General features: G+C 40.6%; 1 protein-coding gene across 3 annotated transcripts in view; it reads left to right on the top strand.

The window, feature by feature from the left end:
* The window catches only part of Metap1d (methionyl aminopeptidase type 1D, mitochondrial), a 72,812-nt gene that overhangs the window by 42,464 nt on the left and 4,452 nt on the right, over positions 1-25,896 (top strand). For all 3 annotated transcript variants that reach the window (XM_027420198.2, XM_035446394.1, XM_035446393.1), the window contains exons 2-6: positions 12,094-12,248; positions 14,676-14,825; positions 16,301-16,449; positions 17,018-17,060; positions 20,453-20,616. In XM_027420198.2, the coding sequence (XP_027275999.2) occupies positions 12,094-12,248; positions 14,676-14,825; positions 16,301-16,449; positions 17,018-17,060; positions 20,453-20,616 (661 nt within the window). The remainder of the gene's footprint in view (positions 1-12,093; positions 12,249-14,675; positions 14,826-16,300; positions 16,450-17,017; positions 17,061-20,452; positions 20,617-25,896) is intronic.

The following is a 25,896-nucleotide window of genomic DNA, read 5'->3' as shown; positions in this document are numbered from 1 at the left end:
AGACTGTGTCCCCACATCTTCCATTATTAGGTATTTTAATCCAAAATGACTAGCACTTTAAATAGTATTTTACATGGCAGCTACACTTATCAAGTCTTTTTTTTTTTTTTTAAGGACTTTACTATCTCATTTGGAAAAAACAAAACAAAACAAAACAAAAAACTCCTGATGTTTTTCTATGGCCATTCTCTAAAATTGACTTCCATGTGTGATTTCTGTGAAACTGCCTTTCCTGCTTCCTATTTGTGTGCTATGGTATAAAGTTGTTCTAGCTCTGTCTTGTTTAGTTGAGGTGTGGGAGGTAATCGGAATATTCCCTGGACTTGGGAGAGTTGAAAGTTGCCAGATGTTCTCACTAGCCCAGAAGTGTGTGCTCCCTGGGTCCCAAGCCTGGGTGTAATTCCTTCCTGCTGTTTTGACAGCATACTTGCTTTGGTTTCTTTTTCTCTTGTGCTTCTACTCTGGTCAGAGCTCCTTTTTTTTTTTTTTTTTTTTTAAATCTGTATTTAAATGATACTACGGCATCCAGAAAATTTGGCAAAGAAAATGATATTTTGATGACATTTTTCACAGGGCTGAACTGGAATGAATTATTACATTTTAACAAGACTCTAATGAACAGCTCTTTTATTCCTCCCTAGAAGGGCACAGTATTTCTTTGTCCAACAAGTTGCCTGAGTGTATGTATTGTCGAACTTCGAAAAAGCCTCTTTTCTCTAAACGTCAGCTGAGAGACAATGGCTTTGCTCAGCGAATACTGTTTCCCTGTGACTCAGTGTTTTCTGGTTTATTGTCTGTATAAGATGAGCTTAGATTTCAACTTGAAGTAAATATTTTTTTGTCTTAAGTGAAGACATGTCATACAATAGCTGTATTTCCTCGTAGAAATGAATCATTTCTATGTAACTTCCCTGCATCTGCCAAATGATGGACTTTTAATTCTTGCCAAAATCTTTGACATCCTTCCCTCAACTGTGGCTGAACTAGCCTAATCCCCCCACACACACACACACACACAGGCACACCAACATGGGTTTCCAATAGGAAAAGTGAGAGTTTATTGATCTGTGTTTGTAGTATAGGTGGGGGTGTGTCTGCTTCCCAAGAGGAGAATGCTTCCTGTTGAATATAGATCCTTGGGTTCTGATGGTAGCTACTAGTAAATAATCCCATTATCAAATTGATTTTTTAAAAATGTTTATGGTATTTTGTTTTCTTTATGTCTGTATACCATGTTAAGTACCTGATGCTCACAGAGGTTAGAAAAGGGTGTCAGATAGCCTGGGACTGGAGCTACAGATGGTTGAGAGTCAACTTATGGGTGCTGAGAATTGAACCCAGGTCCCCAGGAAGAGCAGCCAGTACTCTCAACATCTCTCCATTCTCTTACATTTTTGGTTGTGAGCCTACCCTTTAACGGCTGAGCCATCTCTCTAACCCTGTCTCTCCATTCTCAAACTTGATTTTTCTAAAGAAGCAAATTGAAGTCTTTTCCTAAACAGTTTCAGAGCCAGTCAGTGGTTTTGTTGCTGTTAATACATTTTTAAAACGGAGGCAGGATGTCAAGTAGAACCAACTTCCTGGGGAGGGTCCTGCTTTGCTTTGACCTGGGAATGAGTCTTGACTGCTGAGCTATAGTGCCCCAGGCTGTCACTGACTCCCCCCCCCCCATTTGCTCTTTATGTGACTGACTCTAGTTTGTCTTCTCCAGAACCGGAACTCCCAGGCTTTGAGTGATGGCTCTAACATCCACAGACTAGTGTCTGTCTCACCTTCATCAGCCACTTAATTTATTAGTAGTAGTAGCCAATCCTCTTGTAGTCTTCAAACAATGCCTCTTCATGGAAGTGGTCAACTCAGAGTGTAAGCAACCAGGATGGACACACATTTCAAGATAAAAGTGAGTTTCTAGGGCTGGGGAGATAGCTCAGCCAACTAAGGGTACTGGCTGCTATTCCAGAGGACTAGGGTTCAGTTCCCAGCACCCACATGGCAGCTCACAACTGTCTGTAACATCAGTTCCAGGAGATCTGATGCTCTCTTCTGTCTTCCATGAATATGGGGTATATGTGTGGTGCACAGACATGCATGTCTGTTCAGGCGAAACACCCTGACACATAAAAATAAAAATAAAAAAAATTTAAAAGTGAGTTTCCACATTTTTGTCACTTAGTATTTGACATATTTTCTCTTTCTTATATGGGATCTTCAGGACTGTAGTCATGGTTTTAGCTGTAAATAATTGCAAGGACAGCCCTGTTGGATGTCAATTCAAACCTTTATTTCAGACAAGTACTTGTAGTAGTCTGTTAGACTCAACTATGTGCTTTCTTTTGAACATTGAAAAAAATGAGCTGTTTCCCAACACCTGCATACCAACTGGGCCTGTCTTTAGAAATGTTTAACAAACGCTGTAGCTTTGCCATTTAGAGGCAGTTTCCAAATGCTGCTAATTAGCCCCCCCAGTACCCCCCATGATCCTTCTAGGTTTGTGAAACAGATCCACTCTTCTCTCTACAAGGGCATCTTAGCTTGAAATGCAGGAAGCAGTGGTGGATGGTGTCCATATCCACGACTTCCTGAAATGGAGAAAAAGTGTGGACGGCATCTGGGGGAAAGGGGGGTCTTTACCAGCTTGTTTCCTGTAAGTTCAATTGGAAGACCTTGTCTGTGCAAATAGATTTCAAAATAGAGCCTGCCCTTTGACTGTCTCCATAATTACATGGCTCGCTCTGTATTTTATTTGGCAGCCAGAGCAGTTAACCCCTGGAAGGAAGGGGCTGATGGCATGCCCAGCTTGCCTTCCCAGACATGTCCATGGGAATGAATAAACCACTGTTTGGCAAGGCCCACAGCTAAAAACACACTAGAATAGTCTCTAACTGAACTGAAACTCTCTGGGAACAGATTTAATAATGTTTATTATGGCTGATTAAAAAAACTTAACTTTGTCCTCAATGTGTGGATTGTAGAAGGATACTAATTGTTTTTTAAAAATTGGGAGTCGGAGGAGTTCCTTATTGCTTTGATGTAAGCAACATCTGTCAACAGGATGAATTTGCTTTTGTTTAGTTTCAAGAGCCCTTGTCCTTCAGCTTTGCCCAATCAGTTTTTGCTTCAGCCTGGGGCAATCCCTCCCTGCGTGTATGTGTTTTTCCTTCAGCAAATGCACAGGTTATTTCTTGTGAAACATGAGCTTCTCCTCTGCTTTACAGTTGCCTTGAAATGGGAGGGAACCCACCATTTTCCTCACTTTTTTTTCAAACATGTACATCCTAGCCCTAGATTGCAAAAGCATCATAGTGAGTGACTCGGACTGTTTAATTTTTCTTTTGCAACATTTGTGTGAGTTATGAAACCTTTTAAGCAGACAGGCAACGTTTTAGGTCAAGAGATCGGAGACAGATGCATTTGCAGTGTTCTCTTGGACTCTATTCACAGATGCTCTGTGAGAGCTATGGCTCCTGCTCCAAGTACTTGGTGGGAGTTCATGAAAATGTGATCTTCCTGTGGTTCTAAATCTGTGCTTCAAAAATGTTTTCCTAGGGTATGGTGTTTTCTAAGCCTACTAGAGGAACAGTAAAACAAAACAAAACCCTGTCAGATTGCTGACACAAAGTAAGTTGCCTTTTTTTTTTTTAAGTTGAAGTTAATGTATTATTTAAGCAAATCATTTGGTTAAAATTAAAATTATCAATGACTGGAAGAACCACAGTTGAAAATGAATTAGTAAAACATTGTTGTTTTCTCTCTTGGTAATCATAAATCATTTAAATCTGGCAGACAGTCCTCCCTTCATCCAAAATAATTGCCTCCATTTGTAAAATCAATTAGATGTTAATATGCTATAAATAATAGTTTTGTTACTAGACTTTGGCATTTGCTGATCATTATGAAGAAATATATTCAGCAAGACATTTTACAGGGTGTCTTTTCAACCCCACATTATCTCTGGTTGACATTGTTAGCTAATATAAAGTCATACCAGGCTACTTATTGTGTTGTTTTCTCCCCAGATGTTTGATCCTTCTGAATGCAGTGAGTACTGGTGGCCTGCTGCCGGGTGAAAGTATATAATGAAAGATAGAGGTGTTGGTAGCCATGCTAGCACAAGCAGACTTTGTTCAGTTTTACAACTGCTTAAAATAATAAGCACTTTATAGGCCCCTTTGAAAGTTCACTCAGACCTCACCCTTAAAAATACTTGTTGACCAAAAGAAAACTCACATTTTCAAGGGTAAAATTGACTTAATAAAGGGTCATTAGTAAAGGTACACATAAAAACCCGGGGCACGGTGGGTGAAATGGAAGCATTTCATTATGTGGTATAGAATGCACGAGCAGATAACAATTAAAATGGACCCTGAGTTAAAAGGCCAATAAATACGGGGCAGGCTGTGTGCAGTGGCATTAGTTATGGAAGACACAGCCCTCCCTACAGCCTGCAGGGTTCTACAACCCTACTTTTCATACTTCACTTATGAAGGGAAATCAAAGGCAGAGTTTATAAATTGATGTTATTCCCAAATATTTAAACCCATTCTCTAGACTTATTATATTCCGTATATAAATTTAAAATATGAAGTTGTGCAGCAGGATCCTGAGGATAGAAAACAATTTGAGAGACATTGAGCCCCCACAGCATGCTACTCTGTGGAGGGAAAGAAGTGGGTGTCTATGATTTTCAGAGTTCAGCTCTGGACTCTGATAGGAATTTTGTGGCACTGAAAGTAATTTGTAATATTGCCTTTGATAACAGTAAATATTCTGTCTACAACAACGTGTGGATTTACTGCCTGTGGAAATCCTCTAGCTTTTCTGCTAGGGGGTCAGCAGTAACGACACTCTGATCAAATTAACAAGGGCTCCCTGTTCTGAGGTTTTTGATGGTTTCCACTGTGCATGCTAAACATCACATAGGTCCACTTGCCCCAGCAGTAATTAGCATACTCCTTCGTCTCCTTCCCCAAGCAGCTTTGCCAAAAGAGCATGTGCTGTGTGTCAGGTGAATGGCAGTGTCCTTGTCTCTGAGGATGGTCACTCAGCACCACATTAGTAGCAAACTGGAAGACAAATGTACTCATAGGTGTTGTATGACGGAGAATTATATGGAAAACGCAACAGACTTCTGTATCAGATACTATAGTTGAGGATGTTTCTAGAACCCTGATTATATTAAAGGCTGAGGTTTTAATTTTGCCCAGTCTGCTTTTGGATTTTTTTGTTTATTTGTTTGTTTTGTTTTTTTGTTTTTTGTTTTTTTGAGACAGGGTTTCTCTGTGTAGCCCCTGGCTGTCCTGGAACTCAGAGATTCTTCTGCTTCTGCCTCCCAAGAGCTGGGATTAAAGGTGTATGACACCTGGCTTTTTGCATTTGGAATTTTAACTATTACTGATTGATTAAAATATGCTGGAGCTGGGGAGGTAGCTCTTTGGGTAAGAATGCTTGCTGAGGGGCAACCATGAGGACCTGGTTTCAAAATCTGAGCACCTGTGTTTAAAAGCTGGGTGTGGTCCAGTTTGCAGCTGTAACCCCAGAACTGGGAGAGGGATGACCAGAGGCAGCAGCATTTCTGGGGATTGTCAGTCTAGTCTAGATTTAGTAAGAGATCTTGTTTCAAAGGCGTAAGGCAGAGGTGGGTAGAGTAGGACCCCCAGTGTCTTACCCAGACCTCCACACCAAAGAGACAGAGAGACAGAGAGACACAGAGAGAGAGGCATCTATAACATACAACAAAAAATAACGACCCCCCCTCCCTCGCTACCACTTACAGAGTGATGGGAAGACTAATATCTAAGGTGCCAGGACTTAAACCCATCTGTTCACTTCATCTGTGAAAACAGTATTTTTTTTTTCCTGGTCAGTAGTGAATAGTTAGTGGAAAAATATATAATGGTATGTGAATATCATGTTACTTTATGATAACATGTATAGGGTATCTTTTATTAAATTGAAAGAAAATATTTTACTTCAAATATAAAGGTGAGTGAGTGGATTTGATTAGAGCCATTGCTGTCAACAGATTGTTTGTGTCCAGCTGAGTTTCCAATGTTTAGTGTTGCCGGGAGGAGTGGGGGTATCTTTCTGGCAGTGGGCCTGTCATTTGACAGGACAGTTACATTGGCCTCACTCTTCAACCAGAAAGTGAAACCTCACAAGCCTTACTCAGGCATCCCAGTGGAGACCTGATGGTTTTATAATTCAAGTTTAAGTACATAAGAAAGATTCCCCCATAATGCCTATGTACTTGAACTTGATAATACTGATAAAGATGGCCTCTCTTTCGTGTAATCAGCCACACTGAAAATAATCCTGTGTGATAAAATTGATCTGAGTCTATATCACCAGTTGTCTGGCTGTAGCAGGACAGTTAAGTGTTGCTGAATGAAGTCCAGCGCTAAGCCTCCTCTCTCTGAAATGACTGGGAAGCGATCAACAAGGCATTGGCACAAGGAAACTCTCCGTGGGTCAGAGTTCACTGCTACTGCACTTGCTAGGCAACTGTCACACAACTCCCAGCAGGACCTCAAGTGGAACTCCAAAGTACCCTCCATTACTGTGTCTCCAGCCCGTCTTTCATCCCTCCTTCCATTTTGTGGATTTGCGTAATGTTTGCCTCCCCCACAGGAACGTACTTTCCTGGAAGCTGGGACCATTGTATTTCCTGGATCTAGGACGTAGCACATAAGAGCGGAAACAGTAAACACAGTGTTGAGCAAAAGAATAAAGTTGGATGTCCCGCAGAGAAAAATTAAAGAGCGGGCATGGAGGAAGAGCGATCATGTATGGAGCAACTGTTCCTTGGAGATAGTTTCCACCTCTATTGTCTTACCTACTCCTCACCTGATGGGAGCAAGAACACTCTTATTCCCCTTAATGCCTGAATGTGGGGTGCAGAAGTTTTGGTAACTCAGATCTGGCTTACTTCAAGGTATGCTATTTTCATAACCATATGCCTCCCAATTAGAGGGAAAGTCCTCTAAGAATTTCCATTACAAAAATGTCTTTACTCTAAATGCTAATTGAGCACAGGATATATTTTTCAAGATTAAACAAGCAAACAAACAAAACTTTCTTCAAAATCCAACCCCTGAAAATGTTGCAGTTTTTGGCCAGGCATATTTGGACTTACAGAGCACCTGCATGCCGTGAGAGGGCAGTTTGGTAGTCACAGCCCTAGGCTGGAGGGGGCCCGGTTGTTGATTATAAGAGTCAGCCCAGTGACACATATATAATAAATGGAAAAATTCTGTAGTATCTCTCTATTTTCTGGAATCTTTCCATGTATTAGCTAAGTTTAGTGAAATGCCTCAGAGAGAGGTAATGCCTTTTGGGGAACTTCTTCTCAGCTTCCGTCCTTACTGAATAGCCCTCTCTATTCTGCTATATAGTATCAGGGAGCTGGAGAGGTGGCTCAACGGTTAAAAGTACTGGCCGCTCTTCCAGAAGGTCTGGGCTCACTTCCCAGCTCACAACTATCTGTAGCTCCAATTTCTAGGGATCCAGAATCTCTTCTGGCTTCTTCAGGCACTGTGCCATGTGGTGCAAGCAAGCCATTCATACGCATAAAAGTTGTGATGGAAATTTTTTAAAAAATTAAAAATGAATATGGTACAGTTCTGAACTCGTGGGACTTTTATGAAGATCAATGAGCTAGCATATGTAAAGTACCTTGTTCAGTAACTGACACAAAAAGAGTGTAGTATTAAAAGCTGTTTAGTGGAGCTTAAATTTTATTTCACATTTTAATTTCCAGATGTCCTTGAAGAAACTGTTGTTTATTGGGCACCTGCTAAATGCAACATACTTCACATGCCTTACTCCAGTGAATTTTTCACTGACACTCTAGAGAAGAAGCTCGTTCAGGAACATAGAGCCAGCAAGTAGTAGAGTTGAAATAGATTTCCAGGCTTCTGAGTTCTAAGCTTCTACTTTCCATAGGACACTCCACCCCTCAGATATCAGTTGACAATCTTTGTTGTTGTTTGTTTGTTTGAGACAGTGTGGTGGTTTGAAAGAAAATGATGACCAAAGGGAGTGGCGCTATTAGGAGGTGTGGCCTTGTTGAAGTAGGTGTGGCCTTGTTGGAGGAAGTGTGTCACTGTGGGGGGGCTTTAAGGTATCTTTTGCTCAAGCATCCCTCAGTGTGATACTCAGACTACTTCTTGTTGCCTGCAAGATATAGGACTCTCAGCTTCAGCTCCAGCACCATCTCTGCCTGCATTCTGCCGTGTCCCACCATGATAATAATGGACTGAATCTCTGAACTGTAAGCCACCCCGGTTAAATGTTTTCCTTTGTAAGAGTTGCTGTGCTCCCTTTGCAGCCCTGGGAAAGCTGGTGTTGCCTCTTACTGGATACTGCAGCAAGAGAGCTGGGCCCTGCACTCTGGAGAAATGGCTCCATCCCTTACCACACGCAAGGGTTAACCAAACCTCAGGAGTGAGATGATTCTCTGCCTCACCTGAGGTGGGTGGCCCCAATGGCCTGTACTGACCTAGGCCGACAGCCTGGCCTTGTGTTGGCCAACCCTAGCATCTACCCCATCTAGGACCTGCTGGAGCTTGTGAAGGGACTGGTCCTGTGGAATGATACCCACAGGATGTCCAAGACTTGGGGAGGCCACGGGATATCCCAGAGGCACTTTGGTGAGGATCCAGTGATGATGGTGTACCAGAAACCAGAGGCCTTGAACCTGACCAGTGATTCACTGCAACGAACATTTGCTAGTAAAGCTAACAGGACAAAAGGATATACTATGTGACGCACCGAGGCCCCCCAATGCCAGGCTGGACTCTAACTCAAGGATCTGCCTGCCTCTGCCTCCAGAGTGCTGGGATTAAAGATGTGCACACCATGCCCAACTTCATTTGACAATCTGAAAGCCAAACCTGGGCACTTAGCTCAGTGGTAGAACACTGCCAGGTACAAGGCTCTGGGTTCAAACCCCAAGACTGAAAAACCAAAAATCCTGCAACTCTCACCTAACAGCCCAGGACTGGAGGTGTCATGATTAGGGAAATACCTGTGTGTGGTTATGTGTGTGGGGTGTGAGTGGAGGCTGGAAGACAATGTTTGTTACTGTTCCTCGTTTACCGTGTCCCCAACCCTTTTTGAGATAGGATCTCTTACTGGCCTAAAGCTTACCAAGTTGGCCAGGCTAGCTGACCAGAGAGTCCCAGAAGTCCACTAGTCTCCTCAGTTATGGGATAACATGTGTCCAATTCTACACAGGACTTTTGAGGGGGGTGAAACAGGGTTTCTTTGTATAGCTCTGGCTGTCCTGGATTTCACTTTGTAGACCAGGCTGGCTTTGAACTCACAGAGATTTGCCTGCTTCTACCTCCCAAGTGCTGGAATTCAAGGCATATGCCACCACCACCTGGCTTACACATGACTTTTTATGTTGCTTTTGGGGGGTCAAACTCAAGTTTTCATGTTTACCTACGAGGCTATCACCCCATCTCCTCATTAGAAAATTGTACTTTAAAAACTAGGAAAACTGTACCTGTCTGTGTCAAGCCCTTTTAGAGCCAAGTGAAAAACATTGAGCCCTGGAGTTCAGGATCATCCTGTTTAACAGACAAAAGTCCCATTTCAAATTAAATAAATAAATAAATAAATAAATAAATAAATAAATAAATAAATAAATGCAAGCAGCAAGCCATTAAAGAAAGAAAGAAATGGTATTCTGGCCTTTTGTCAGGTATTTGAAATTGTCTCAAATAATACTAGGGCCCTGTGGGTCTGGGGATGTCATTCTGTCAGTGTGTAACCTGCCATGTACCAGGTTAGGTCACCAGCAGTGCAGAACAGTATAAACATAAATAACATATATTAATATGTGCTAGTCAACATTATATATGTCATACACTAGTAAACACATTACCCAAAATTCCTCCATGTGTCTACTTTGACAGTACTGAGTTCAAGCTGATAGAAAAACACAACTGAATAAAACTTTGGGTGTTGAACCTTATGCCTTTTCCCAATTCATGAGCAGCGCTGACCTTGGGGATCAATCCTCCATCAGTTTTCATGGCCAAGAGTGACTCCAGGGCCAGTAGTTCTCACAGAGTTCTGGGGGACCACTGAGCTCCAGGAAGCCTAGCTCCCCTCATTCCCTGAAGGATCTGTTTTCCCGTGTGGCTGGTGTTCCTGGCCTGGGAGCCTCGTGGTGAGAATAGGTGTGACGTCTGCAGCAGCTGGGAAGAGCTGAGAGGTAGATGTTTTAAGCTTTTTTGTCCATGTGTCTTTGTCACAGCTGATCAGTCCTGCCTTAGTTTGGAAACAGTCATGACTAGTTGTAATAACTCAGGGTAGGTGTGAACACCAAAATCTGGATTTCACCTTACAAGAGATCGTTCCTTCTGGTTTCTTTCAGCCACTTATAAATGTAAAAACCCATTGTTTGATGTTGAGCTGTATAAAGGCAGGTAACAGGCCAGATTTGGCCCTTAGGCTGGAGTTTGCCAGCTTGTCATATAATTGTGGTCTGTGGGAGATTTTTCTAAACGATTGTTTTTATTGTAATAGTAATGGAAGTGGACTTTCTTTTTTTCTTTGAGAAGTGGGTGGTTCTTAAAGCTAACGGTGTATAAGAAAATAAAATGAATCAAAGTCTTCCCACCTCCTGCCCTAATCACACACTCTAGATTTTCCCACTATTGATGAATATTAATTTTGGCAATGTGTAGACACGTACAAGCTTATATAAATAAATGTGTAAGCTCGTTTTACACTAATGAGTTTCTTTTTTGAATGTGATTTTTAAAATTTATTCTTTATGAATTTCTTACATGTATACAATTGTATTTTGACCATGCCCACTCCATACCCCCGCCTAACCGGCTTTGTATGTATCTTGCTCAGTGTGTACTTTTCCCCATTATAGTGTCTTATGGTCCCTGCCCATCAATGCACAGAGACCACTTAGCTCCTCTTTCTCCTTGTACTCTTCTGAGAAAGAGTCCTGTGTAGCCCAGGCTGACCTCAGACTCACTGTGCATGTGAGGATAGCTTTGAACTAGATCTTCCACCTCTGCTTCCCAAGTGCTAGGCTTATGGATGTATACTGCCATAGTTAGCTTCATTCTTCTTGATGGCTTCAGAATTTCCTGTTGTGTAGATAGACCTATTATATTTCTAGCCCATCCTCTGTTGATACTTCCCATTTGAAATCCGGCTGTTTCACAATTTTCTACCCAAACAATACCTAAGTAAGGGTGCAGCTCCATACATTCACCATTGCATATTATCTGTAGTATAAAGTCTGAAGAGATAAATTGCTGAGTCAAAAGATGTGCACTCAGGCTGGAGAGATGGTTCAGCAGTTAAGAGCACTGACTGTTCTTCCAGAGGTCCTGAGTTCAATTCCCAGCAACCACACAGTGGCTCACAACCACCTTGAATGAGATCTGGTGCCCTCTGCTGGCATGCAGGCACAAGACTGTATACATAATAAGTAAATAAAATTGAAAAAAAAAAGAAACATTTAAAAAAAATTTTAAAAATGTGCACTTAATATTTTAATAAGTATCTCTAAATTCCTATGTTTGTTTTCATTGGTTATACCTACATTTTTGCTATTTGGTCCAACTCAAGCATTCATCACAATGAATTTTGGTATAATGCCTTCATGCACAAGAACTTAACACACAGTTGCAATCCTATGGAGGCCAAAAGTGCAGCTGCAATTTGTCTGTGGCTTTTGAAGGGAAAATGGTTTTAAAGAGTATAGAGCCACCAAAGTAGTGCCCTGAATTCTAGGGTTATCTGGACATCGTCACACAAGGTACCGAAGCAGAAATTGTTCTTTTCCACACCTGCTGCAGGGCAGATCCTTCCGTATGTTTATTTCCTATTAGAGTAAAGCTCTCCACTGTCAGAAATTTATGTAAACAGTGCTAGTTAGTCAATATGGTGTGCTACTGTTGTACCAGAATACTACTGCTCCCTTTCTCTCTAGGGCTTTCTTTTTTGAGTCAATAAAGAATGAGACTAATGACTTAATATGTACAACACCTTCGAGGGCAACACTGTTAATGTCTTTTCTTTCCTCTTAATCTGAAATACATCTCTTTCTGCTCATAGGTTGTCAGAGAATTTTATCCTCACTCAATCATCTCTACTTATGCAAGCAGTCAGGCAGTCAACAAAGAAGAAATTTCTTTTTCTGGAGACAAAGGGATGTCTCCCACAGTATAGTTTCGCCAGCTGCAGTCTCTCCTGCACATCCTGTCCCCAAGGTACTGTACTGCTCCAGGCTGCTACTCTCTCTGGCGGGCAAAGGTGGACTGTACAAACACATTTGAATCATGAATTTAAAACTTGGTTTATGATTTCAGATTGTGATAGGAGCCATTTTATTTTAACATCCTGCAGTTCTAGAATATTTAGTAAAACAAAAATAAAGGTCTGGCCAAACAACTGCTTAGCTTATTTGGAATTTCAACCTTTAATCATTAAATTCTTTTATTTAGATTTCTAAGATGAAACTAGAACTGTTGTGTATACAGTTCATGACTTTTTTATTTTTAGGGAAAATGACTATAAAATTGGATTGATTCAAGAGAGATTCATGGAAATTAACATACTGATGTTTTTAAGCCCTTAAACTTTCTATGTTACTAATACTACTGTCTTTGAATAAATCCAGAGCATTCTTGATTCCCCTACCGAAGGTTTCAGTATGGTGGGAAAACTATCTCTCTGCCTTTGAAAATGCAAAGGCCATGTAACGGGTCATTTAGGAAGAAGGAAAATAGCTAAAAGAAATACAGACTTGTCACAAAAACCACCTGCTCTCTTCCTTTTACACTTTTTTTCTTTATTGTGAACCACATTGAGCACACCTCCCAAAGGTGAGTAGTCCATTTTTATAACAAGGGTTGAGAGACAAAAGAGCCAAAGGTCCCATCTTGGCTTAGGTCTGGCTATCATAAAGAGAGCCAGAATTTGGTATTAGTCATAAAATAAACGTTATTTTTCTTCTATAAAAACAAAGAGAAATCTCTAGGGTCTGGGGAGATGGTTCAGTTAGTAAAGTGCTTGCTCTGAAAACATGAGAGCCTGAACTCATCTCCAGCACCCACATAAAACAAGGCAGAGCTGGGGAGAGGAGGCAGAGACAGTTAGATCCTTAGGGTACACTGGCCGGCCAGTCTAGTCAAGTCAGTAAGCTCCAGATTCAGTGAGAGGCCCTGTCTCAAAAAATAAGTTGGAGAACAGCTAGATAAAAGTAATGTGTTATATTGTGCATTTCAGCCAGTTCCAGAGACAAACAGGCAGCCCTCAGCCTACAGTTATAACCAAGGCAGATCACAGAGCAGAAACAAGAATGTAAGCTTGTTGGGGGGACACCTAGTAAGCTGTGGGAGTTGGTCGGGTGACTGGAGGAGAGGAGATGCTTCTTCAGGGCTCAGCTATAACAAGCCAGGCCATTCTATTACCCAACTAACAAAAGCCCTTTGGGCTGGAGAGATGGTTTAGCCGTGTTTGACACCCAAGTGTAAGAACTTGAGCTCAGATACCCAGCACCCACACAAGTGTAAGAACTTGAATTCAGATCCCCAACAGCCATAAAACCCTTGGTACTGGAGGTATATGCTTGTAATTCTAGTGTTGGGGAGTGGGCTTGAGGACATAGATAGGTCTCTGGAGCTTTTGGCTAGCTATGAGCTCCAGGTTCAGTGAGAGACCCTGTCTCAAAAAGCAAGCAGATAAGGGAAAGAGAAAAGCCCTTCTGAACAGTGGAACAAGAGATCCTAAGGTTTGGCCTAGCCCTCTTCACAAACACAAGACTCCCCCTCCCCCAAGCCCTGGAGAGCTTTGAGGATGACCCTTTGGTCCAAACTTCTGTGTAGCCTTAATGTTATGGTCAGCAGTCATATGTCCCATTGTTATAAATGGCTCAGGAAGGGCCCTGCAGACCTTGGGGCAGACAGAAGCTGTGTGTATAAGACAGTGTTACCTCCCAAGAACCCCTGGTGGGTTTCAGTTCGGGAGAACCAGCTGCAGGGGGCATCAAGGTTGGATGTTTGACTTTGGGTTGGGAGGGGGCTCATTGTTTCTTCTTGATAAATGATGGAAACATTCTAGGTAATTTTGTTGTCCTTAGAGAAGACATCAAGAAAATAAGCTGTTTTATTTTGTCTGGTGCTGTTGTCAGCTCACCTAGTATAAGAATGTGTATGTGGCAGGCCCATGAACTTGACACCCTTTCACATGGACTCATTGGGAGAGCATGTTGAGAGCTGTCCTTGGCATACATTTTGTCATTGATTGAAGAAGGTGAGATTGTTTCTTAATTAAGCATTGTGCAGATTGGAAACTTGGTGCTTTTTCATACATGGGCTATGCTTCTAACGGGCTCGGGTGGAGTAAAGGACAGAAAACTGCTGTTTGTTTTGACCAGAAGTCTACTTCAGCAGAACCCGACTCAAAGCCTGGTGAGGTTAACAGCCCATCCAGAGCAGCACTTCCAGGCGATGTTAAGTTCAAAAGGGCAGGGGAAGGAACTGGGGGTAGCCTGGAGGTCTGTTGTGCTGGCTTTGGAGGTCGGTGCTTTGGCAGGAAGGGCAGAACTCCATGAAGCAGGAGGCTGTGTCCGAAAAAAATGATGCCATTGTCATGTGTTGGGTTCTGATCTTCGTTTTCAATCCTTTTTCCTCAAGCACATAAAGAAGCCAGACTATGTGACGACAGGCATTGTGCCCGACTGGGGAGACAGCATAGAAGTTAAGAATGAAGATCAGATCCAAGGGCTTCGTGAGGCTTGTCAGCTGGCCCGGCACATCCTCCTCCTGGCTGGGAAGAGCTTAAAGGTGGTGTCTTACCCAAGCCTCAGCGTGACTTACACAGGGCTTGTTCCCCCTTTCTCCTTAACTCTCCTTCAAACTCATCTATTAATAAGTTGGTTTTTAAAGTAAAGCCTTAAGATGGGAAAAGGGGATTTTACCATTTTGTGTGTTCAAGAAAGGATGTAAATTTCTAAATTCTATTGTAACTGGCAGAATTCTAGAGCTACTTGGCTGACTCAGCCTATCCAAGGTGTTCTATGGCAGAGGACTTTGGCTTTGCCGCCTTGCCTCTGCCTGTGCTGCCTTGCCTCTGCCTGTGCTCTGCTTGTATTTCTCACGTTGCCTCCATGTGTTGAAAGTGTTGGTCCTACCTTGTATTCTGCCTCTTCTTTTCTTCAATGTGCCCTACAAAGAATGTGTAGACCCAATGCACAAAGCCACAGTAACATGGTGATTATATGAGCACGCGCTCGCATGTGTGTGTGTGTGTGTGTGTGTGTGTGTGTGTGTGTGTGTCTCCTGCTGTGAGAGTCAGTTCTTTCAGAATCACCCAATCATCCTGCCATCTATAGTTCATAAAAAAATATAAATGTAGTTTCAAAGTGGGGACTCAATTGTGAATTTACTCACTATGTCACCTGTGTAACCAGTCTGTTATAGCAACATAGCCACACATAAGGTGAATATAAAGTAACCCGGGAAATTATTGAGGGAGTAGTAAGCATTCACTGAATAATTTGACTTTGCTATAGAATTTTATTTGTGGTATGGTTTCATGGAGATAGTCTTCATGTGCTTATGAAACTCACTTTCTGGGGTTGGGGTATATCTAAACAGCAGAACACTTGTCTAGCATAGGTGAGGCCCCAGGTTCAATCCCCAGCAGTGCAAAATGGAAATAAAACAAGACCCCTCAATTCCAGTTACCTTTGTTGAAAAATAATTGGGTATTTTCTAGTAGGGGAAACATTAAAATATATTTATCTAGGCATGAAAGAAATTGAGCTTATTGAAAATAAAATCTTTATGGAGGGCCTCAGGGATGGAGTTTTTAAGTGATGGTTCATCACCTCCCTGCCGTTGCTGCCAAGTTTGCCTATTCGTTGTTGCAACAAGATAAAAAGGTGTAGGCAGAGCTTCCTTTCCAGCCTCTCTAAGCCAGCATTCCATTTATACACTTATTTGTATGCTTCCTTTATCCAGAGCTCTGACCCTTGAGGAAGAGGAAGGAATTGATGAAAGACAGATTGTTGAAATCATCAGGCTAACAGTGCATTTAATGATGCACTCTATGTCCTAGTGGTACATAACACCACCATATACCCTCCGAAGAGCACGGCTGAGGATGGTGGCGAGAGTCATGAGTAATTACTGTTACACCATGAATTCATTGTGGTGAATTCATACAGTCTCACCTTGGCAGCGCCGTTGTTGTAGACACAGTCAATAAATACAGGAAATGTCTTCAACTGTCGCTGCACACTTTATTAATATTTCAGGTTGACATGACAACGGAAGAGATAGATGCGCTAGTTCATCGGGAAATCATCAGTCACGATGCATATCCCTCACCTCTGGGCTATGGACGCTTTCCAAAATCTGTGTGTACCTCTGTAAACAATGTGCTCTGTCATGGCATTCCTGACAGGTATTCATTTTTCAATAATGTATTGTTCCTTTGAAACTAAGATCCATAGCACATATTGAAAAATACTGTAGTTCAATTGAAACCTACCTGCATGCATGCTTCTGAAATTGATTATGGTAAAATAAAAATTTTGATGGTATTTTACTTCTACATGAATATAACACTTTACCATTTGATGTTTCTTAAAGCAGTATGTGAGCCACAAAAATATTTGTACATTATCTATTTCTTTTAACTTATTCAATTTTTACCATATGGTAATGGAGGCAAATTTTATTGACAGCTATTGTTTTGGCTGTTACTTCCTAATTACTTAAGGTAATTAGGAAGTGTATCTTTTTAAAGAATCATGAAATCTTAAGGCAGCAATGTTTGTTTCCTGTATTTCTTATAAAAGCTGGTGTGATTAACATAAGACAAAGGTCAGATCTGGTTACTCCATTTCTGCTTCACTACAAATTATTGCCGCAGCTCATTGGGTTTGCAGTAGTAGTCTTTGGGTGTTTATTTTCACGTTTCTTTTTATTGAGATCTGTCTGTCACCATTTTTTCTCTGTTTATGTTCCAGCCGACCTCTTCAGGATGGAGATATTATCAACATTGATGTCACGGTGAGTAAATCATATAAAAAAAATCATCTTTGATCAACTTCAGAATTGCTAGTAGCAACAGGAAGGAGAGTGGCTTGAAAATGTGAACTGCGCTCGGGGAGTGCTGTTTACTTCCAGCCCCGGACACAAGCAGCTGGTTTCCTTTTTTTGTCTTTAACTCTGTGTTTATTCCAAGTAAACCCAGGCCTGACTTGAATTTCGGGCTGGAATCAGATGCACTGAGATCAATGTTGGCCTAAGTGAAATGTCAGCCCAATCCTGCTATGTGTCATGTTTTTGAGAAGGTGTAATTGTTATTGATCCACTGTGTAGTTAATGCAGAGCACCATAGCACTAGGCAGCTGCTGAAGCTAGATATGTATGAGATGAGCTAACACGAAGAAAGCCAGCATTTTTCCTTCACTCTGCCAAGATTGATCTTCCTCTTCCTGCTGATTTTGAGTGGGGCCTGTCATTATCTTACTCTGTCATTAGGGGCTACATTGGCCTGCGTGTCAGTCTATTTGGACAGCAACTCTTTTGCTAGCAGTGTTCCCTAGATTTATTAAAATCCCTGAAGGTAACATTGTGTTCCATCTCTGGTGTAGAGAGGCCCGAGCTCAAAGCACACAAGCAGAATGGTTTTTCTGTCTGAATTTAAGTTTTCACCCAACGGTTGATTGCCTTTCTTTTTAAATAACAAGCCTAAGTGATTTAACTTAGGGACTGCAAATTGTACACGCACTAACCTTTTCTGGTTTCCTTAGCCTCTCACCTTCCTCAAACTTGGATTATTTGTGCTCATTTCATCTCAAATTGTTTGTAATGGTGCCTTTTGAATTGTGCAAAGGATTAATAAAATCTGTGCCTCTATGACTAATTAATAACTTGTAGATAAATAAAATGTGAACGTCTGGCAGGGGCTCTTGGAGATGGGTGCCATTCAAAAAACACGTTTTCAATTAGAGAGTAAATATTTTTAATAATAGTTATTTTATATCCAGGCTGAAAGTAGAGTAGCAATGGGAATACAATGGAAGCAGGCACCAGTAGATTGTGTTAGATTTTCCATCGTTTAAGTTAATTCAGCCTTGTTTCTTCAGATTAGCTTGTGCATAGGTACAGCCAAACAATTCCTGCTCATATTACATCCCATGTCATTGTGTCTCAGAATGCTTGAGTGTCTGTCACTCCACATACCCTGGTAGGGTCTTTCCCACTCAGAGCTGTGTGGGAGGCTTTGTGAAGTGCACCTGAAATAAAGTCTCTCTTGTGACGCATTTTTATCTCGGATTGAACCTGATTTTAGGGTTTCACATTTATTACCTCACCTAATCACCCACTAATAAGATATTGCTGCTCAAATGAGATGGGGTGTCTCCCATGCTGTTCCCAGCGTGCCCAGAGAGAGCGCATTATTCCTTTCTGGGTTCCCTTAAGGCTTTTAATAAAGAATTTCATTTCTGGGGCTTAAATTATTCCAAGAATCCTTAAACTCACTTGAAATACTTTCTAGTGCCTAGAAATACAAAGGAGTCTAAGAGACATATTGGTCAGTATCAAGAAATTGTATTTCTTATGAAATATTTTATTAACTGAAGAACTGCATTTCTAGCTCCTGTGTTTTTTGTCAGAAATACCCACTGCATTTTATGTCTACTATGTGCCACAAAAAAAAAATGAGTTTCTTTTTCTCTTGAAAGTTGATCTTTTATGACAATGTGGTGTACATAGTAGTTGCTCGCTTAATACATGTTAATGAAGTGTGAGAATGGTTTGTAGGGACAAATTGTAGTTATAGTCAATTGTCCCAATCTTTCAAAAGTGTCTTCTTTCTGCCAAACATGTGCAGAGTTCTGAGTTCAATCTCCAGTAACATCCACACTTATTGTATTCCATAAGAATTATTGAAAAAGTAATGGTTTAGAACAACGTTGATGAGATAGATCAGCAAGTAAAGGCATTCGATGCCAAAACTGACAACCTGAGTTAAATCCCTGGGGCCCACATTATAGAAGGAGAGAACTGACTCCTGCAAGTTGTCCTCTGATCTCTACACATATACCATCACACACACACACACACACACACACACACACACACACACACACACTACATAATTTTAATATATTTTAATTTTAAAGTAATATGAAACAGCAAGTTAAATGAATTTAAGCAATGCATTTTACTTAACACGTAGTTACAAATTTTCTTGAGTAATTACACTTATATTCTTGTATATGACAAGAGCTTATATTTTTCTGTAAAGGAATATGAGTGGTAATAAATTAGAAAACACTACAATCTATCAGATTGATTGGTGTACTCTGCCAGTAACCCAAAGGAGTTGTCTGCGCCTCAGTTTCCTGACTTGGGAGTCAGAGATCTCTAAGATGACTTTTTGTCTCCTCATCTAAGAGAGCTTCTTCAGTGTGTACCAGTGTATGGGCGTGGCATTGATTCAGACAGAAAGCCTCAAAATAGCTTTTGTCATAAAATTCTCTGCATTCTACCTTAGGAAAAGGAGAACTGTGAAGATAATTAGGATAAACTCAGGCAAAATAGTAAATGCCATGTTAAGTCCAAGAATCAATGGTCAACTAGTCTCCTCTGCCTTCTACAGGTATTCTAGTGTTTGCTAATCATTGATTTTTCATGATGAACCTGATGTCGTTCAAGGTCACATGGAGCTCCCGAGTCATTGAAGACTGATAAAAATTTTCTTTCTGTGGTTTTACTGCTGAGCTTGCTTTGATATGTTCTAATTCTTTAAAAATCCACACGAGTGTTTCCTGTTACCATCATACTTTCTGGAACATTTGATTCAGCTGTTGTTTCTAAGACGTAGAATTTTTCCACCATATTTCAATACTGTATCGAGACACTTCAATTCTTAGCATGAAATGCTCCTGCCCACCATTGTAGTGCTGACATGCCTATCTTATTTCTTCTTGTCATTATGTATCATTTCTAAGTATAGAGCTGGTAAATAAAAGAGCATGTAAATCCTTATGACACCAAGGACATGTTCAACTATGCTAAATACTTAATTTTCTAAACCTACTGTGGTAATTGCAGGTCAATGTATTTGGTAACTAATTTCTCCAAGCATAGTTTTGCCTTCTCGGAAATAAAATGAGGGATCAAAATGCTGCAATAGTACTATTAATCACAAAACTGAAGTAACCGAGCTGGTCATTTGTTCGTTTTTAGATTTTGCAGGCTCCTCACATGGTTTTACCTTTTAAATTTGAGGATGGTTTTAGTCTGTCTTTTTATTCTTTAATATGTGAACCCGAGACTAACTCTGAGAAGATAATGAATTTACTAAATACATAAACAAATGGTATATATACTTTAGGAAACTAGGATTCCAGACAAGGACATGCCTTAAATTTTGTGCCTGTGTTTAGGTCTATTACAATGGCTACCATGGAGACACTTCTGAAACCTTTTTGGTGGGCAATGTGGATGAATGTGGTAAAAAGTTAGTAGAGGTTGCCAGAAGGTGTAGAGACGAAGCAATTGCAGCTTGCAGAGCTGGGGCCCCCTTCTCTGTAATTGGAAACACAATCAGGTAAGCCTTGCACTGACAAGTAAAAGGAGGGTTGGCAAATGGTACAAAGGTTATTGGTGGCTGGGTATAAAGTTGATGACATGTTTTATGATTCACAGCCATCATGTCAGTCTGATATCAGTATGTGAACTGCCGGGCTGCAATATTGTTCCCTGGGTTGAAAAAAAAAAATGGCTTAAAAAAGTGAATTTGACCAAGATCAGCAAGGAAACTTATTGAAGCACTGAGCAATCTTAATATGGCTGCTTTTGTTTTAGCTTGACGTATTGGTCTGTGATGTCCCTATATTCAAATGTGGAAGAAGATACCTAAGAAAAGGGCTGATCTTCCCAGCCCTTGGATAGTGAGAAAGGAGAAAAACTCCATTTTATAAGGAGTGAGGGGAGCATTCTTGTGATGCCAAGATCAGAAGTGTGAGCTCAAAGCAGCCTGACTTTTTAAGTTAGCAGATTAAGAAATAGCCTGCAAGGCTGCTCTGCGTCCCTTTTTGTGTGGGTCATTTTCCCTATGAAACATTGTTTACTTTCCCCAGAGTTTTTCCTGTGCTTGCTTTTTGAGTGTAAGTGTATTTTCTGAACTCAAGACTTTTCTTTGTAATCTGTTTCCCACTTTCAGATCTTTCCCCCCCTAAATGTTTTGGAGTAGACAAGCAGACTATGTGTTTTCGTTTAAAAGTAACACATTTTGTTACAGATGCTCGGCCAGTCCCCTTTAGAGTGCTGTTCTCATTAATATGAGCCCGGGCCTCTGAGCACTCCCCTTCGCCCAAAGGCTGGAAAGCTCAGTCACCTTAAAAAGGCGCTGCCTTTCTCTCTGAGCACGCCTTCAAATACTTTAAGAAAAAAGGCAGTAAAATATCAGTTAAATGTATTTATGGCTTTAAAAATATTGTAACAGTGTCTGAATCAAACTTTAGTAAAATCTCTTTGGGTTATATCTGAGAAGCTTTTATTGAAGACTTTGCACAAAATTGTGTTTTTGACAGTTTTAAATTATAGGCTAACTAGCCTGGGAAAAAAGGATAGTGTCTCTCTGTTCTTTCATAGGAAATGTTGAATCAGACCCCTACTGGGAAAAGAAATTTAATGCATATCTCACTATCTTACTGTCCATGAATATAATAGAAATGAATTCAAAATGCAGTTTTATTTTTGCAAATGGGATGAGTCGATAGATGCACCTCATATTTTTGAACACCTAGGGTTCAACAAATTTACTGGTGGCGCTCTTGCATTTTAACAAAATTTATTCTTCAGTAGAAGGGGGCAGAGAACACTGGATTCTTATTCAGGCAATTCTGTGGAGCTCTGCATTCATGGCTGTGTCTAAAGGGCATGTCAGCCTTTGATTCTCTCTGAGAGGTAATTATCCTTTTCCTGTCACGGAACAACAAATGATAGCTAACTACAGAGGCACATTTGCAGTAGTCACATTCATCAACTGCAGAAAAAAAATTCAATTTAATTGTGCAACACAGCTGCACATGGGCTTTTGAGCATTTCTGTTGTTCTCCTTGTCTCGCTATTCCTCCCTCCAGATCTATTTTTTAAACTTTTTTTCTGGTTATTTTTTCCCCTTTTTGTCTCTTCTTCCATTTTTACTCTCTGTACTTTCTTGTTAAAGTAATTTTCCTTTGTGGCTCTCATTCTTTTTTCCCCATTGAAGGCTATGAATGTAGAAAATTATCACAATTACTCATATAATTGAGCCTCTTTGTAGCAAGTGCAACTCCAGTAGCCTTTCTCCATCATGAAAATGGTTTCATTATAGGGTTTTTCATATTCTCTGACACCATCTACACAGAGGAACAGGCGTGCAGATGAGATGTACTAGGAACAGGCTAGATCAGTAAGGTCACAGTAGGAATAATTAGCTCTGCTATGGAAAGAGCATCCAGGCCTTTTACTGCTACATAAATGTACTGTCCGTGGCTTTTAGTCACAAAAAAAACTTACTAACAAATGGAGCTCCCGCCTACTACTTTGAAAAAAAGATTTGTATCAACACTACAATTTTCCATCATTAAGACTAATAACACAGAGCCTAGTATACATCAAGGGGAATAAAAAGAAAAATCTCACATTCAAGTGGTGGCTGGGCGCTGACCTTTGTTCCCTCTTTTTGTATACGACTTAACTCTTTACAAAAAAGAGCCACACGCCACACCAACATGCAGGTGAACTCCAGCTAGTACTTGCAAAGCACAGCATTCAGTCGGAAAATCTGATAAATCTCCATGCAGGATAATGCATTTCATTACATATTCACTACATTAATTCCAGCTACATAAAAAAAGCAAGAGCAGAAGAAGAGTGGAATTCAAAGTGACATTGGATTTTAGCTATCTGGATGCGAAGGTCAGTTTGGGCAGAGTATGAATTTGCATGAACAGGCTCCTTTGAAAACCAGATCAGCCCCAACAACTGCACACAGAAAACTATGTGGAAAATAACAGACAATGAACTTTTTACTCTTATCCTAATGCATTTCATTATTTAGATAGTTTGTGTCTGCCTTTGGCGAAGAAACTGGCCCCGACTCTGACAAATGTTTGTCCTGATGTGTTCAAGCAGTATTTCTGCACATCTATTGTTTTGCCTTTTTTTATTCAGGAAAGATATTTAGAGAGTCAATAACCAAATGAGATCCACCTGTGAGCCAAAAAGTACTTGAAATCTTTACAGACCAGAGGCTTACAAACATTTTTTTTTAAAAAAAACTTAGTCTCCTTTAAGATAGTCAGTCGCCATCTGCCATAGCCTCCTTCTACTGATAGCATGGAGAACACTCGGGCAACTTGCACTTCTTGTATGCTACCCCAAACCTTGGGGTCACTACGAGAAAACTTGAAATGCTGCTCAGAAACCTAAAGAATAGGAGGGTGTCTCTGTGGAAATGTCAGTTTAAATGATTCCACAAAGACGGTTTTCTCTGTGCCCTTTGGCTTCATGAGTGACTCTCTGTGATCTCTAGGCCATGGCGCTATTATACCCATTCTCTAACCGCATTTGCTCTACAATAATCTCGATATTATCCATAAGTGTGAGAAGAACATGAATATGCTGCTGCGTGCATCACTAATCTATGACAGTTCACTCCAAAATAACTTAAACTTATAGTTGGAGATGTCATGATGAAACTATCAATAAATGGTTTTTTAATGTTTAATTCATAAGTATATGTTTTAATATTAATTTAGAACAATACAAGGCACATTTTTTAAAAATAATCTCTTTCTATTAGATTATGCACATTTAAACAATAAGTGGCTCAGGCAAAATAAGTCATTTTAATGTCATCTGTGATGGATTTTCCTTGACAGCTACTGTAAATTACAATTACACTGCGTCTCTCTGCACATGAAAGTAAGCATTGCAATAAATTATCTTTTATTTCAATCCATCATGTCTGCTTTTCAGAAACAGAGAACCTCAAATAAAAGTTCAGCTCTATTGTAAGAAAAATACAGTAATTTGTGATCCAGCTTGAAACAAAAAATAAAATGTCCCAATCTATTGGAAAACAGTTGTTGGCTTTCAGAAATATGACTAATTGTACTTAAACATTCCTGTCATTAGAGGGAATCCCTGGCTTTGTGCATTTCCTCCATTTAGAGGCTACTGTTTGGACTGAAACCTGCACAGATTAAAGTGAAATTCCGTAACTTATCAAATCAGTGGCCTTTTGAGAGCCTTTTCTGTTCAGAGATGGTGGCCCTCTGGAGCCGTGTTCACATGAAAGTGGTAATAAAGCATCCCCACGTGCAAGCTTATTTCTTTCAGAGTGTGTACTTAAACACGGTACTCCTCTGCCCTCTTGGGGAATGCAGTTTTAGTCACATAAATTACTTGAAATGTGTTAAGAAATTGTATTTATTTAGACAAGACGTAAGTAGAGTCTAACTGCTTCATGAAAAGGAATTAAACTGAAGAGAAAGGTCACGAGAATCCCCTTAAAGGAAACTTCTCTTCCAACTATGGGCTATAACTGAAAAGTGAGTTTGAAAGCTACCTTTACGAAGCTCTCCCCATCGTTCCCTCTGAAATCCAGTTTTGACTGTATGGGCCTCATGGCCAGGCATCCTGTCTTAAAGGGTTTTAGCTAGAGAAAATCAGAGCAGAGACCTAACACTGATCGAGTTATTTTCAGTAGATTTCAACAAGAAAAAAAGGTTTCATCTTGAGGGAGCTGTTCTGAGCAAGAAAACCCTTGTGCTGAGAGACATCTGTGGGTCTGAGGGTGGACTGGTGTTGGAGAGCAATTACCTCACTTCTCAGTGTCTGCCCGCCTGCCCCTCCAGACCCCCCCCCAGCACCACTGTAAAGAGGTAGATACACACCCCACCTTCCCATGCCATGTTGGGGTGACTGGTATCTGCTTTCCCAATGAAGGAGTGGAATTTGATTTGCTAAGTCCTTTGGATTGTCTTTACAAAATCAGATTTAAGTCCCACAGCCAGAAGAGTCTGCTCTCATCATGTGTTTCGAAATAGTTGAAATCGCATGTTTTCAAACAACAATTGAGAACATTAATGGAATTTTATCTCACTTTAAGTGTATGTTGAAAACGACACGTTTAAAAGGGAAATACTCTGAACAGAAGTGCATCTTTACTTCTGGGAACCAAACGTGTTCAACTAGGGAACTGAGGGAGGAAATTTGTCCAGTTCTTTTCCCTTCCCCCATCTGTGAAATCATCTAGCCTCTGCATATGTGACACAGATTGTGGGACACTATAGCCGGAAGTTCCATCAGGACCCCGAGAGCAAATTGTGGTGGGAGAAGGTACTCAAATATCTTCAGTTACCTCAGAGTCAGACAGTCTCTTTTATGAAGAGGAATGAGAAGTGTGAAGGGGGGGGGGACCCCCAGGGATTTCTAGAGTGGCCTTTCTTCTCCTCTCATTGGAAATTAAAATGAAGATTACCATTGTAACACACATTTAAGATGTAGCTGTGAAGCCTGCCCATCAGTTGGATCATTAAAGGGAAAAAAAAAAACAAACTAGTATTCTTTTAAAGACAATACTAGAATGCTTTATACTGAATGCTTTTCAAATTATTGATGGTGGTTGGGGCTGAACTGACAACATACAGGTGTTGAGAGAACTCATTTTTATGTAAACAAACAAACTAATAACCTAGGCCATAACCCTCTATTACGCTCCATTCTCAGTTTTATTCAGAAATTTCATGGATGTAGGAGAAATCCCTTGGGACAGATGTTATACCTCCTGGCCAAAGCACAAGGATCTACAATACAGCCTGGACCCTAAAGCATA

The sequence above is a fragment of the Cricetulus griseus genome, chromosome 6, assembly GCF_003668045.3.
Source record: "Cricetulus griseus strain 17A/GY chromosome 6, alternate assembly CriGri-PICRH-1.0, whole genome shotgun sequence".
NCBI lineage: Eukaryota > Metazoa > Chordata > Mammalia > Rodentia > Cricetidae > Cricetulus > Cricetulus griseus.
This window is presented reverse-complemented; position numbering and strand designations above follow the sequence as displayed.